General features: G+C 38.1%; 2 protein-coding genes across 3 annotated transcripts; both read left to right on the forward strand.

Annotated features, from left to right (window-relative positions):
- Positions 1-2,880: 2,880 nt before the first annotated feature.
- erich3 (glutamate-rich 3) lies at positions 2,881-11,059 on the forward strand. Of its 2 annotated transcripts, XM_043247007.1 has the most exons (13): positions 2,881-3,025; positions 3,889-3,982; positions 4,231-4,356; positions 5,910-5,981; positions 6,056-6,184; positions 6,702-6,869; positions 7,389-7,586; positions 7,678-7,855; positions 8,078-8,264; positions 8,598-8,809; positions 9,040-9,213; positions 9,345-9,728; positions 10,848-11,059. In XM_043247007.1, the coding sequence occupies exons 1-13, from the start codon at positions 3,006-3,008 to the stop codon at positions 11,024-11,026; spliced, it is 2,121 nt and encodes a 706-aa protein (XP_043102942.1). In that variant the 5' UTR covers positions 2,881-3,005; the 3' UTR covers positions 11,027-11,059. The 2 variants fall into 2 exon arrangements, with proteins under 2 accessions (XP_043102942.1, XP_043102943.1); XM_043247008.1 differs by lacking the exon at positions 10,848-11,059 and having other exon boundaries at positions 9,345-10,835.
- A 99-nt stretch (positions 11,060-11,158) lies between these two features.
- Positions 11,159-14,713, forward strand: LOC122350485 (uncharacterized protein DDB_G0290685-like). The gene has a single exon (XM_043247005.1). The coding sequence runs from the start codon at positions 11,159-11,161 to the stop codon at positions 14,309-14,311; it is 3,153 nt and encodes a 1,050-aa protein (XP_043102940.1). The 3' UTR covers positions 14,312-14,713.
- The last annotated feature ends 119 nt before the right edge of the window (positions 14,714-14,832 follow it).

Genomic DNA, 14,832 nt, shown 5'->3' on the forward strand with positions numbered 1-14,832 from the left:
AATTAATACACCAGCTGACAGACGTGCCTTAAAACCTACACAGTTTGTAGAACGTTTTTTAACATTTGGTATTATGTTAATATTTTAATAGTCTACCAATACTAATGTATTTCATTTCAAATTTCAAAATACGTCTAGTTATACGTATATGGTCTAAGTTTATATAGTCACTTTTTATTATTTTTAATTAGGCTGACCCAATTTGAGCAGTTGTGCTTGCCTGATATCCTAACTAGGTCTGCTTATAGAATATAGAGTAATAATTCTAATAATAAAAACACTTAATAAATACGTTTTCCTCAGCAACTTTACTAATGCAGATATTTTTCATAACTGCACAAAAATAAGTAGATGATCATGCAATTTAAAATTTAAATTGTTTAATCTCTTGATGCATTGTGTGAACTTCTTGAGCACCGGTTCATGTTTTTCCCTTTTGTAATAGTTATGCATTGGTAGTCCTCAGTGTTAAAAGATGGATTTCAAAAATACAATGTTGGCAAGGGTTCAAATACGCAGCAGATGCTGGAGGATTTTATGTTGAACGGCCCAGGACCAACAAGGGACTCGTGAACAACTGCTATGGAATATAAAACAGTCGTGGATGATCCATTAAATGACAATTGGTGCTAAGATTCAAGGGTCTGTAAACTTTTGAATGGGGTCAGTTTTATAAATAAGTAATTTTTTTGTCTTGTGAAGTATGTAAACATCTGTTATGTGAAATAGTGTCAGGTCTTTGGACTGTTTTGTTGTTGTTTTTGTCTTGTGCCATGTGCTCTGTGTGACCTACTTTAGTTAATTGTCTTTATGGTCTTCAGCTGTGTCTTGTTAATTTAGTCAAATTACTTTGTGTATATAAGTCCTGTTGTTTCAGTTCTGTTTGTCTGATCTCGTCTATATTTTACGTGGTTTCGTTTTTCTGCCTGCCTGCCCCTTTATGTGTATGGTTACACTCGTTAACCTTATATTCTGGTCGAGTACTATGAAGAAAAAAGAATAATTTAAAAAATAATTTACATTCTGCAACCTTGCAATGCTGTGCAAACTTATTAGTACAACTGTATACACACACACACACAAACACATATATAATATATAACAATGTGCCAATGGAAATTCTTGCTGGTGCACACCGATGAGGCCTTCTTTAGCCCGCGTGTTTTGAGTTAAGGGTACCGTGATCACTTCAGGACTGCAGCGATATCTGTCAGGCCAATCAGAAAGCCTTGTAAAAATGCCCTAATCAGGGAGTGATTGCCTTCTCTACAATCATAGCGCAATTGTCCAATCTAACACTGATTGCACTTGCTGCCACCCACAGCACACCCAAACACCATGACAATCCTACCAATGCCATCTCTCTCTCTCTCTCTCTCTCTCACACACACACACACACACACACACACCATTTCTGTATGCAATTCACGCAACAGCTGCTTATGAAGGATCGTTGACGTTTTGAGAGTAAGGCAATGTAATATACAAGCTACAAATTAGTATGGAGTGAAAATTATTTCTTTGATGATATTAATAATATTCAGCGGCCTATAGAAAAAGGCTAGCAATGCTTTTGAGAAAGAGCGCTCACTGACAAACTTAAGGCAACGGAAGTCAATGGAAAGGCCTTAAGGTCAGAGCGCAACAAGGGACCGTACTGGGGTCGGTTGAATAAACTGCTTAGTCCTGAGCCTCTTCAGAGCCTGCGTCTTCATATGAGGACGTTATATTTTAGTGAATTGCTCTGAGACTACACATGACTCAGTTTTAAGTCTGGGAGAGCACATTAGGGGCTTTTCACAGATACTAAATTACTGGATGTTTGACCATGACCACTCCCTCTACTTGGTCTTCAAAAATGTACGAAATTAATTGAGTGACTTAGTGGGAATATGATCATATTTTGTAATTATCATTTAAGTGTGTATAATTTTTAAATTGTTAGTCATAACAACATCTCAACATCTCAGGAAAATGTTATGGGGTTTCAAATTAAAATATTACTTGCTGTTAAGAAACAGAATATTGGTTTCATGTCCAGAGCTAAAAGCATGTTTTTGAGTGACTTAACAAATGAATAGGGAAAGAAATTATATTTCAGTATACTATGAAATATTATGTTATTATGAAAATGTTTTCAATTATTACTCTTTTTTTCCTTTTTCATTGCCTCAAAAACAATATGCAAATTAGATTTAGTATAGCATTTTCTTTTGTCTTTACTTTAAAAACTAAATAGGGTTATTTGCCGTCTAATTCGCCAACATTGTCTTTAACAGACTTTCTTTTTCTTTTTTTTTTTCTTTTTTTTTACAGTTTTGGACATACATGTAAAAAATATATTTAACAAAATACCTACTAACTACAATTTAACATTTAAAGCAAATATCTTTAAAAGTAAAACATAGGATACAACATGAAAATAGAGCGAACATAGGAATAAAAGAAACGGGGGGAAAACTTAATACTCATTTGACTCCCTTTAAATCCCCAGTAGAAACACTAGAGGGCGTTAATGTACAGCTTTAGAGCGTATTGTAACCCGAGCTACAGTATCTCCGCGAAATAAACAAAATTCGTGTTTGGGCCTAATAAATCTTAAAAACCATATATTCGACAAAAGCGAGATAATACATGACATGATGATTCCCCAGACACGCCCCAACTCCCCCATTATTAATTTTGTACATAACTTTTATATTTCAATCTATTAATCCCTGTGCTTTATATTACGTATATGGGAAAAAAAATCCATTTCAAGATTAATTCATATTATTAAAATATAGCATTTAAATAAAGCACAAAGAATGCAGAGTAGGGGCATCGTCACGTGATTCACCATGGCAACGATGGCTGTCATCAGTTCCGCGCGAGGAAAGGTGTTGAGTATTCAGAGCCGGGCAGACAGATGCACTTATAGTTTTATTGCCCTCTGGAAAAAAGAAAGCTCCCGTGTGATCGCTTGATTGTTCGATTCATATCAAAGACCACTGCGCGCCGACAAAATGAGTCATCTAAACCCAGGGTGAGTAACTAAGCTAGACCAAGTTGCAGTGTTGACTGTACTGTACTATAAAATGCTCTCTAACTATCCAACGTCCTGTTAGCTGTATTATTATCAAGCAACATGCATGCATTTCTTTCAGCTTTATTTTATGCCATGATACTATGACCAAAAAGCTATTGTTACTGTGGAGATGAAACAACATAAAGACATCAGCCAATGGACAAGTTATATTGTTCAGGCATAACTTGTTTATTATATATTTAGGGAATGTTGTTAATTTGTTGAACATGCCTCCAGTCTCTAGCTGTTAAATTAATTCTTAATTTGATAATGGATAATTATGGCAAAGTACATTTTAATGACGTGTAATTAGAATGAATCCATATGTCTAGACCGTCTTTCACAGGCATTATGTTTTATATCTGAATAATTTTAGAGAGAGACATGAATTCAAAGGAGGGGGGCCATGGGTTAAGTGTGCTATCCATCCACACTCAATTCCAATAGAAACCAGACACCGGTAATGGTATCTACTTGGCCTGGGGATTGGTGTACAGGTTGTGTTGTCTTCTTTACAAACGCTGAGAGAAATCAAATCTGTATCGGAAAAAGCCAGGCAGACAAACAGTCGAGCATTTCCAAGACTACACTTGACACAGATGTAGAGTGTTCACCTCAAGCTGAAATCCCTGGCACTGGTGGCCTCGAGGATCACTGAATCATCCCATCAGTCTGGTCAGGCCTGGGATGAGATACGTTAATGTTATAATGTGGATATAATGTACACTTGGATTGCAGATACAGACAGGTTTCTAAAATTCGAACAGTGCGACATCTTAACATTCTCAGAGTTCAGGAATAAAGTGTTTTTGTCCATGTAGTCTTATTTCAGCTTACAACAGCTTGACTGACAAACATCTGACTGGATACTTCAACAATGCGAGAATACGAAGACATCTTCAGAAAGTCGGGCTGGTATGTGCACGTTTAAGATGGAAAATTATGTTATGATTATTCACTGAGATTATCAGAGAGTTTGGACTAGAGCATTCTGAAAAGTTATAAAAATATTTACAAACTAGCATGAGTTGAGCTTGAGTTATAGAATGTAATTAGTATTCTCATGATGATCACTTTACGTAACCTGTTAAAAGAGGAAAGGAAAAGCACTTTTATACAAGAGCAGATGCATCAGTCATTAAATGCAGGTGCATGTGCTTCAGATCACTCGGAGCGGGCGGATTGTTCCCGATAAGGAGTACAAGCACAAGCTGATCCAGCGAGCGCATCAGAGACATGTAAGGGAGTGTCTAGCCCAGGCCATCTTTCACAAGGTGCTAGACATGGAGGTGAGAGCATTATACAGTCTGCAGGTGCTCTGTCAGACCCTCTATTATTCTTGGCCATTGTGTAGTGTCAAAAAGTAAGGGTACTTGTGTCAGATATTCTGCGCACATAATCTGATTTTTACAGTATAAAGGCAGTAATTATGAAACCTTTCAACAAATACAGTTAATTTAAATGAAGCACAATTATTTATTTTAATAAATTGTAACCTCACTTACATATTTATACATATATATACACACATACACACACACACATGTTGGGGTTGGACAATGAAACTAAAATGCCTGGTTTTAGATCACAATAATTCATTAGTATGGTGTAAGGCCTCCTTTTGCGGCCAGTACAGCATCAGTTCATTGTGGGAATGACAGATACAAGTCCTACACAGTGCCTAGAGGGATATAGAGCCCTTTTATTTCTTGCACAATAGTGGCCTGGTCACTACGGGATGCTGGTGGAAGAAAACGTTTCCTGACTTGCTCCTCAATAATATTTAGATCTGGTGACTGCGCAGGCCGTGGGAGATGGTCAACTTCACTTTCATGTTCATCAAACCACTCTGTCACCAGTCTTGCTGTGTGTCATTGTCATCCTGATACACGGCACCACCTTCAGGATACAATGTTTGGGTGCACATGGTCCTCCAGAATGGTTTGGTAGTCCATCTAGCACAAGTATTGGGTTTAGGGAATGCCATGGTATTGCATCCCAAACCATCACTGATCCACCAGGAGAGTCAAACAGGAGAGTTGCGGTGCACATTTAATTCTGCTGTAAGTTGGGCAGGTGTGGTTTTATGTTTTTTGGATATAGTCCAGGTTAGCACCCGGACATCTCTTTCAGACAGCTTCCTCTTGCGTCCACAGTTACTCCTGTTAGATGTGGTTCGTCCTTCTTGGTGGTGTGCTGACCCTGGATACCGTGACTCTTCATACATCACAAAGACTTGCTGTCTGGGCCACAGATGCGCCAGCAAGATGTGCACCAACAATTTGTCCTCTTTTGAACTCTGATATGTCACCTAATGTTTGCGTTGCAATATTTTAAACAAAACTGTCCTATTACACTGCTAATTAAACCTTCGCACTCTGCTCTTACTGGTGGAATGTAAAATCAATGAAGATTGGCCACCAGGCTGGTCAGATTTAACCTGAAACCTCCAACACTAAATTGGCCAGTGTTTCAGTTTCATTGTCCAATCCCTGTATATATACATACATAATAATAGATTAAAATGACTAATTGTGTGTGTGTGTATATACATATATACTTATAAGTATAAACTATATTTATATCTGTGTAAACATTTAAGATATATCTATATGTGTGTGTCTGTATAATTGTAGACTCTGAAGCCTTTTATCACTATGTATTTATCGTATTGTATAATTCAAGTGCAAGTGCATACGACAAAAAACACATGGGATACACTGTACTTAACCTTTTACAAAATCAGATAAAACATCTAAAATCCTGTAGTAAACTAAAGAGGAAAACAAAAAGGTTTTCCGATACATTTTCTATATATTTCACTTTTCCACTGTCTGTTCAGCGCCTTCATCAAACTGAGATCAAGAGAAAACTTGAGGAATTTGCACGGAGGGAACGAATCCACAAAATGAAGGTTTGTCTTTTTTCAGAACTCCTTTCAGACACAAAGCGAAGTTTTGTGATTCAACTTTTTGCTTTTCATGTTAGGCTGAGCGTACAAAGAGATATGAGGATGAACCAGTGCTAATGCTGTCACCTCGGCCACCCACAAGGCCCAAGATCTCACACGCACAGCATTCTGGGCCAGAGGGAGAGCATTCCGAGTCAACAGAATCTGTGAGTGACCTATTTTGAGTGTATAATGGGCAAAATATGTGTCACATAAGAAATGCTTGCCTTTGTTCTAAAATCTACATTACCCAGCTAGTTTTAAGTTTTAGTTGCTAGATTTGTAGATTCAGATGACGGTATGCTCGTCAGGCTCTGACGTTTAACAGAAGGTGGATGTTTGCCTGTTGACGTTTTAAGGTACCTGGAGAGTTACTGCTCCAGCAAATTGATGACACATGAGCTTTACTGTGTGCTCTGGTTTCTCTAGATACGTTTTTGCAAACCCACGTTAAGATCTCATGTTGTTGGTTTCATTAGTTTAAATTCTATTTAAAAGTAGTTTTTACTTGAATTGTAATTAATGCAATTAGACTTTGTGACAGAATGTTTTTAATTTATCTATTTCAACAACAATACATATATTTACTGCATAATAAAGTAAAACAATAAAGTAATGGTTAGTATATGTGTCACATCACAAACATTCAAATTTGGTAAGTGAGTTATTTTTTCACTCCTGTAGCCGAGTTCCTCCAGACCAAACACAGCTCCAGGGAAGATGCAGAGGCCTGTTCGACTTAAGCCACTAAACAGTAACAGTGCCACGGCCTCTCTGAAAAGAAGCTCCCCTCGACACAGACCCCGGGACCGGGACTCCTCCAATGACACCGATCAGGCCCTCAGTTATACAGTGAGACCATCTTGAGATCCTAGTACATGTTCACTTACAAAGCCCCCTCATCACAGGTCACTTCAAAGCACAAATCACACTTAAACATCTAATATTCATACTAACTTCTAACTTCATCTAACTTCATACTGCTATAATAATGTTATGAATATTATTATAATTATTGCTCATGGATTAATTTTAAAACTAAGTGATTAAAGATATGATTCATATAAAAGATTATTGTATTTTTTATTAATTTAAAGTCTTTTAAATTTTAGATTTATAACAGATTTAACAGATTCTTATAAAGATTTATAGGAAAAACATATTTATATATGTGTGTGTGTTTGCATTTATACATTACATATTGTCAATTTTTATATTTTCGTTAAGTTAAAATAAATTCAAATAAACTAAAATGGCAACAAAATTTTTTATATATGTATATATATTATTATTATTTTCCATTTAGTTACTATTTTATGTTTTAACAAACAATAACAACAAAACTTTCTGTGTCTCTGTGTTGTTTTATAGCTGGACAGAGATGCCGTGAAACATTTGAACACAACAGACTTCTCTAGCACTGTCTCACCCTACCGTCTTCCTGTCATTAACAATTACGTGACCCCTGTGCCGCCCCTCACAAAGAAAAAAGATAGAGGACCGAGAACGAACGGCACACTCAGAGGTCGAAAGTTAAGACCCACTACGGCACCAACAGCTGCTACAGAGGTCAGCACAGTGAAGTTATTTGCATTAACATAAATCTTCACGCAAATACACAAATATTGTATTGTGCGCCATGCTTTTCCTCTATCTGCAGCCGTCCTCTCTCCAGAGGACATCAGCCCAGAGTAAAGTGTTAGTAAGCATGGTGTACTTTGGGAAGAGTGTTCACCTGTCCCATGATCTGATGGACCTGAGAGATGAAGTGAAGGTCTTCCAGCAGCACTGTGGAGGAGAGAACCTTTGTGTCTACAAAGGAAAGCTGAGAGAAGGAGGTCAGTGTAGGTCTCTTTACACCTGTGCTTTGTAATTCATATTTTAAGGACGCCATGAATTGAGTTACACTATTGATCTGGGGGCTTTTTGATAGTAAGTGGTTCTTACTTGGTAGTGTTGCATATATTACAATATATTATGCATGTATTATGTGATTTGTCTCTTTGATTCTAAGACACAATCATCAAAGGCAAATGAAAATGAACTTTCTTTGCTTGTAGAAGTCTTCCAGTTTGTGTCAAGACGCCACCAGGGATTTCCTTTTAGTCTTACGTTCTTCCTGAATGGCCTGCAAGTGGATCGTCTCAGCTCATGCTGTGAGTTCAAACACAGGAAAGGTGCTCGGCTTGGGGGCAGACATGGACACTTTGGATTTTGCGGTGTAGAAGGAGCCTCTCCATGCTACAAGTAATGAAAATTGATATATATTTTAATTATATATGTACATAATACCTTTCAAAAGTTTGGAGTCTGTAAGTCTTTTTTTATTCAGTCAACATTAAAAACAATAATAAGTCATGAAAAGTATTCAATAAAAGCATGTCAGAATGATTTCTGAAGAATCGTGAGATACTGGAATATTCGCTAATGTAAATACAGCCTTACCACGGGAATAAAATGTATTTTGTAACATATTAAAATATAAAAGAGGTATTTTTGGCCAAATAAAGCCTTGCGGAGGATAACTCAAAAAAAAAAACTTACTGACCATCACGCTATTTGTATGATGTGATTCTTTAGGTGTATTATTGCTATGGGCTTGGACAAAAAACCCACCCCTCCTCAAAAAAGAGTGAAAGAGGAGCTGTCAACCTCTAAATCCTCTGATGCTAAGGACGCTACAGATGTAGATGAGGATATAGAAACACATTCCAATGCAGAGCCTGACACACCTCAGGAAATGCAGACAGAAGCGAATGGAGACACAACACGAAAGAAAAAGACCAAAGACGGTATCATTTCTATGAGTTTGCTGTTTTCTAATACTCAGCATTTCAGTGATGCCTCTGAGGGCTTTTGTACTGTTGAATATAGTCCCTGCTATTGAATTAGCAGTAGAAGAGCAGTAGAGCATGACTGTAGCAAACCAAGGCCATGAGTTTGAATCCCATAGAACACATACACTGATAAAATGTATATGAATGCATCTTTAAATAAACATTTATGCAATGCTCTGTTATAGACTATGAGGAAGACTTTGAGGCAGATGATGAAGGGCCAGTTGAAGATGGTGATGAAGTAGAGGAAAATCCATCACCTGTTGCTAATGGACAAGAAAAAGAAACCAAGACCAAGGATGAAAATGAGATAAATGAAGAAAAAAGCAGCTCTGACAGTGATGATGCCAGTAGGTCTAGTACGTATTACTTTATGGACACACTTTTTTAATTCAACATGTAATATAATTGAAATAAACATGCAATAAACCTGTAAAAACTGTGTTCTTAAAAACCTAATACTCACTGATTACTTGTCTACGTCCTTCAGAGGTCAAAAGGTCACCATCTGTCTCATCTGGTCGAACATCCAGCTTGTCCAGCAGTGACGATGACAGCAGTGAAAGAGAAATTGTGGAGAACACCAAAGAAGCCACCACTGCCAATGTTCCAGAGAAGAGCTTACATGCAGAGGAAGTTCTCACCACAGCTGAGACCAAAAGAGAGGAGACAAAGGTCACAGAGTCTAGCGATGTTACATTGCCTCAAGCTACAGAGGAAGACTCTGGGACACAGGATAGTCCAGGAGATGGCATGGAGAAGAGCGACCTGGAAATGTCAGAAGACACAGACAAGAAAGAGGGAACTGAAGGTGAGCAAACTGGGGAGAATGCCAAACCTGAAGATAAGCCACAAGAAAACGAGCCGGAGAGGGGTGAGTGTCTGCATGAAAATAGTGCTGCGTGCATGTTGTGATCTTTTGTGTTTATTCATGATGGCTTTTACAACATCAGAACTGGAGGGTCTGTTTTATGCTATTTACAAATAAACCAGTTGGGATTGCTGCAAGATAAACAAAGTGTTTGGTTACTTCACACTGCATTTTTAATTGAAGCTGAAGTGTCATTTGTTGGATGTTACAACACTTTCTCCTATCCCAGCAGAAATGATACATTGCAGCTTTAACTTATTAATTACTCTAATATTACCTGAAACACTCTGCTTAACCACACATGAGGAAAGGACAGTGACATGCTTTTTGCAAGTACATGACCTCACCGATTACTCAAGTTCTGATTGTGTTAAAAGCAAAACACACGTTACTCTCTGTATACTTGTCAAGGCCACTGAGAGCCCAATTTGCTTAACTCAGTGTGGTCTTGCAAACAACCTTATATTAATTGGTTTGTGCCATCATATGTGTTTCTGATAGCATGCTGTGTGTTTTAATAATCATACTGCTCTGTATGAACCAATCTGTCAATCAGGAATGTTTGGACTTATTTTTGAGCTACCTTTATTTCATCTTACAAGTGCACTGCAAAACAATCTATAAACAATGTATATAATATGCATTACGTGTTGGCTCTTGTGGATTTGCCAGTTTAATGCTGGGAATACAGAGCAGTGTTTTCTATTTGTGGTTTTGTTTTCTGATTTCAGCGTGTGAATCAATGTGCCTCTAATAATTTTCATTTGTCTTCTGTCACACTTGATTAAATACACTGTTTGGCTTAATTGTTACACTTAAAGTGTTGTATAAAATCCATGTGTATTCTCATCAGAGATGGTTATGGATCCTTTTTGGACACCTGTGTGTGAAAGCTTTTAAGTGATTGTTGGCTGCATGCTGTGTTTGCTGTGTTTGTGGTAATAAACTTTTGAGCAACAGTTTCATCTACACTATTATTTTTATTATTTTATTTCTAAATGTGTTTAGCATTAAATTCATCCCACTAATTGTGACTGTTGTCTGTTGTGACATTTAGTTAATTCACAAGGCAACATTAACATTTTGTTATGGCATATGTCTGTCTGCCGTGAATATAAACAGCCAAGTCAATGCAGGAGAAGTTGGCTGAGGCCATATTGAAGGAATCTCAATGTAGTTCAGAGCCAGAGTTTAGTGATACAAGCACAGAGGAAGATGAAGGGGCCTCGGTGAAGACCCAACAGGATGGCCAAGGTAAAAAACAAAAAAACATTTCTTTACACAGATCACAATTCATATAAATGACAAATTGTATTTTTTACAATTAATTTTTTCCAAAATAGCACTGATAAGGATACATTTTTACACAACAAATTAGTTTCTGTAATGCTCAGATAAAAACACTGACATTTTTATGTTTGTAAACATAAACCATGAAATGGTTTAATTATATATGTTCACTTTTGTTTTTGTTGTTTTTTTTTACAGGAAATGAAAACACTTTGCCACAATCATCAAACGCACAGGATTCTATTCTGGATGAAGGTAAAGCCAACACACAAGAGGATGTGCGTGAGGAAAGGATGCGTGATGATGTTGCCATAACTCAACCTGCAGAAGAGACAAATGCACAGGAACCTAATTTCCACACAGAAGAAGAAGTAAAACAAATAGATGAGACTCAGGAAGGAGCAGAAAATTTAGACAGGGTGGATGAACAAAGTGAGGTTGAACAACAAGATAAAAGAGAGGAAGTAAAAACTGAAACCAAGGAGGCAGAGGAGAAAGTTAATGCAGAGACCCATGCTGAAACACTGGACACTGGAAATACACAAACTAAGGTTTCGGAGATGGAGGTAGAGGGTCAGGCATCTCAGACAGAGAATGGTACAGAAACAGGTGCAGGAGACACTGAGAGGCAGCGAGACACTGATGACGTAGATCAGAACATAGAGAGGAGGAGCGATGGACAGACAGACAGAGATGAAAGAGAAGACCTAGCAGATGAGGCTGGGGTTGATAGGTCAACTGGGGAAATAGTAGAGGAGACAGATGATAAGGTTGATGATTGTAAGGTGGAAGATGGAGAAAAAAAAGATAAGGCAGAAGAAGAAGCTGCAGAAAAGCTAGAGGTTCAGGACAGAAGTGAAAGTCTGGAAAAAGAGGAGACAGAGAAAACCGGGGATGAAGAGACTCAAGATGGTGAGAAAGAAAATGAGTTAGAGGGTGGTGATAATTTAAATGCAGAAGAGAATGAGGACAGTACAGAAAAATATGAAGACGGTGTGAATGATGAACATAAAGAAGGTGAAGCTGAAGAACTGTCTGGTGAGACTGGGAATAAACAAAACGAGTCAGAAGATGGTCAAGATGTAAGCACACAGGGTAATGAAAAACAGAATGATGCCCTGAATGATGAACAGAATGAAACAGAGGAGGAACAGCTAAGAAACAAACTTGAGGCAGAGGAAGAAGGGCTAGAGAAACCAAACAAAGATGATGATAATGGAGGAGAAACCAAAGTTAAAGATGAAACAATGGAAGATGGGGCTCAGAGAGAAGAAGAAGCAGAGATGGAGGATAAGAAAATAGCAGAGGGAGCAGATGGAAATTGTTTAGAGAATGAGCTAGAAACAGGTGAAAAGTTGGTAGAAGGGTCAGAGAAAGAGGTGACAGATATGAATAAAATTAGTGAGACTACATTAGAGACAGGTGATGGAAAAGAAGAGGCAGTTTCAGATGAAAATACAGGCCAGAAAGTAGAGACCAACATTGAGGACCAAAATAAGGAATCTGTTTCACAGGAAGAACCAAATGAAATAGATTCAAGGGCGGCACCCAATGATGACACAGAGGCTAGTACCAAAGAACAAGTAGATGAACCTGCTGGGGTGAATAATGGCTTGCTAGACAGTAACATAGATGCTGAAAATGGAGAGAGACAAGATGTTAGTCTTGAGGAGGCTGAGAAGGTAGAAGAATATCCCCAAGAGGAAATGCAAAGTAAATCAGAGGGTGAGACAACTGGTGATAGGGATCAAAACGTTATTTATAATAATGAAAAGCCAGAAACAGATGAAGATGTAAAAGAAGAAGAAAAACATGATGACAATGAGAATGAAAACAAGTCAGATGCTGAACTTGTTACCTCAGTAAGACAGTCTCAATTGGGTGATGAACATGAGGACCAGGCCAGTGACAATCTAAAAGCAGACAAAGAAGAGGCTGATAAAGAATCAGAAGCATCTGCAACAACGTTCATAGAAAATGTAACCTCTCAGATAACACAGGAGACAATCAATAAGGACGCAGAAAATGACATTGTCTCAGCAGATGCCAAAGCACAAGAACTAAACGAGTCAGAACTGAAAGGTACTGCCGATGAACTGAGTAGAGATGCTCCTGAAGCAATGGATGGTAATCCATTAGAACCTTCGGAGAAAAAAGTGAATTCTGTAAATAATGATGGTGGCTCATTTGTTTCCCATTCACTAAAATCACAGCCTGTGGAGAAAGTCAAAGATCCAGTTCTGAGCATCGATTCAGAAGATCTGGCCATTCATTCAGCAGCTTTAACTAAAGCAGTTGGGGTGGATCTTGTAAGTAACTGGATTAACATACACCAAGAATCAAGGTATTTTCAGACATTCATCGAGCCTCTAGATGAAGAGGGTCTCATCTCGGAAGAAACCGAAGAGAGGCTAAATGGTGAAGTATTAAATGATACAGAAGCACCAACAAGTACTGATATTGAGGGCCTTGATGAAACACTCAGGAGTAGAGATGAAACTGCAACTCCTGTAGGGAAAATATTCAATGAGAACACAGAGTCTGTAGTTGAAAGCTTGAAAACGGAGACCAAAGCTGAGGTTGTGCAAGCAGACGCTCACAGTAATCACTCCAAAGACAGCATAGAAACCTCAACCAAAAATGAAGGAGTCCAGGAAGCTGGAGATACCAAAGGTTCTTTGGTCACTACTTGGTCAAGACAAAGTAATAATGAACAGACCAATCAAAAAGACATTGCTAGACAGGAAACTTCAATATCAGATGATGTCATAAACCTAAGGACAACAGCAACATCTGAAGACATTCAAGAGAGAGCACCATCTGAAACTGAACATCAGGATGTACCGACAAATGACGACTTAAATGAAAAAGAGTCAGAAAGAAGTAATCAACAAAATATAACTGAGGAAACCACACATTTATCCCAAACAGAGGAAGCAAGTAACAAAGAGACTTTGGAGATTTCAGAACACAATTTGCAAACTGAACATGTATCTCAGACAGAGTGTATCGAACCTCAAAGTCCAACAATCACAGTAATTACAGACCTCACAATCATCAATAAATCGGAAAACGGAAGCCAAGATGACGCTGCAAGTGTAGACTTTCATTCCAGACAGTCAGATGGAAACAAAAACATGGATGGAAACAGGAGAACGAAAGTAATCGATGGTCATTTAAAACAGACTCTCAGCAGCAGAGACACTTTAAGCACTTTCTCATTGGAAGAATCAAGGTTTTTTGGGCCAGCTGGATATCCAAGATTAACGACTGCTCACACAGAGAACAGTTATTAGAACCACAGTAAATCCTTCAGCTAACCGAGGGGTGTCCAATCCTTCTCCTGTTCCACTGAGTTTAGGTCCAACCCCAATTAAGCATATCTGAAACAGGGTCAAGGTCTTGAGGGTTACTAGAACTTCCAGAAAGGCGTGCTGGGGAAAGTTTGAACTGAACACTGCAAGACACTGGCTTTCCAGGAGCAGGATTGGACCCATATTAACGTGTTTAAAATAATGGCACTTCCTTTTCCTTATCAGAGACCCATAGTGAGTCTTGTGTGCTTGGTAGGGAAGTTAGCAACAGCCCACTGAAAATAGACACCGTAGGACTCGCACAGCACAAATAATTTAATTATTCATGATGCGGAGCCCTCCAGTTGGTCAGGCTGTACTAACAGTATACCAACATACTTCAGAACTGAACTAAGAATTTAACTAGAACCTCAATGCTTGCACTTTCCTCTGTGTTCCTGATTAGTATACATTAACACTTTAATATGTTGATGCACATGTGATGTGCAGATGTGATGTGAATG

Source organism: Puntigrus tetrazona, chromosome 8 (assembly GCF_018831695.1).
Source record: "Puntigrus tetrazona isolate hp1 chromosome 8, ASM1883169v1, whole genome shotgun sequence".
Lineage (NCBI taxonomy): Eukaryota > Metazoa > Chordata > Actinopteri > Cypriniformes > Cyprinidae > Puntigrus > Puntigrus tetrazona.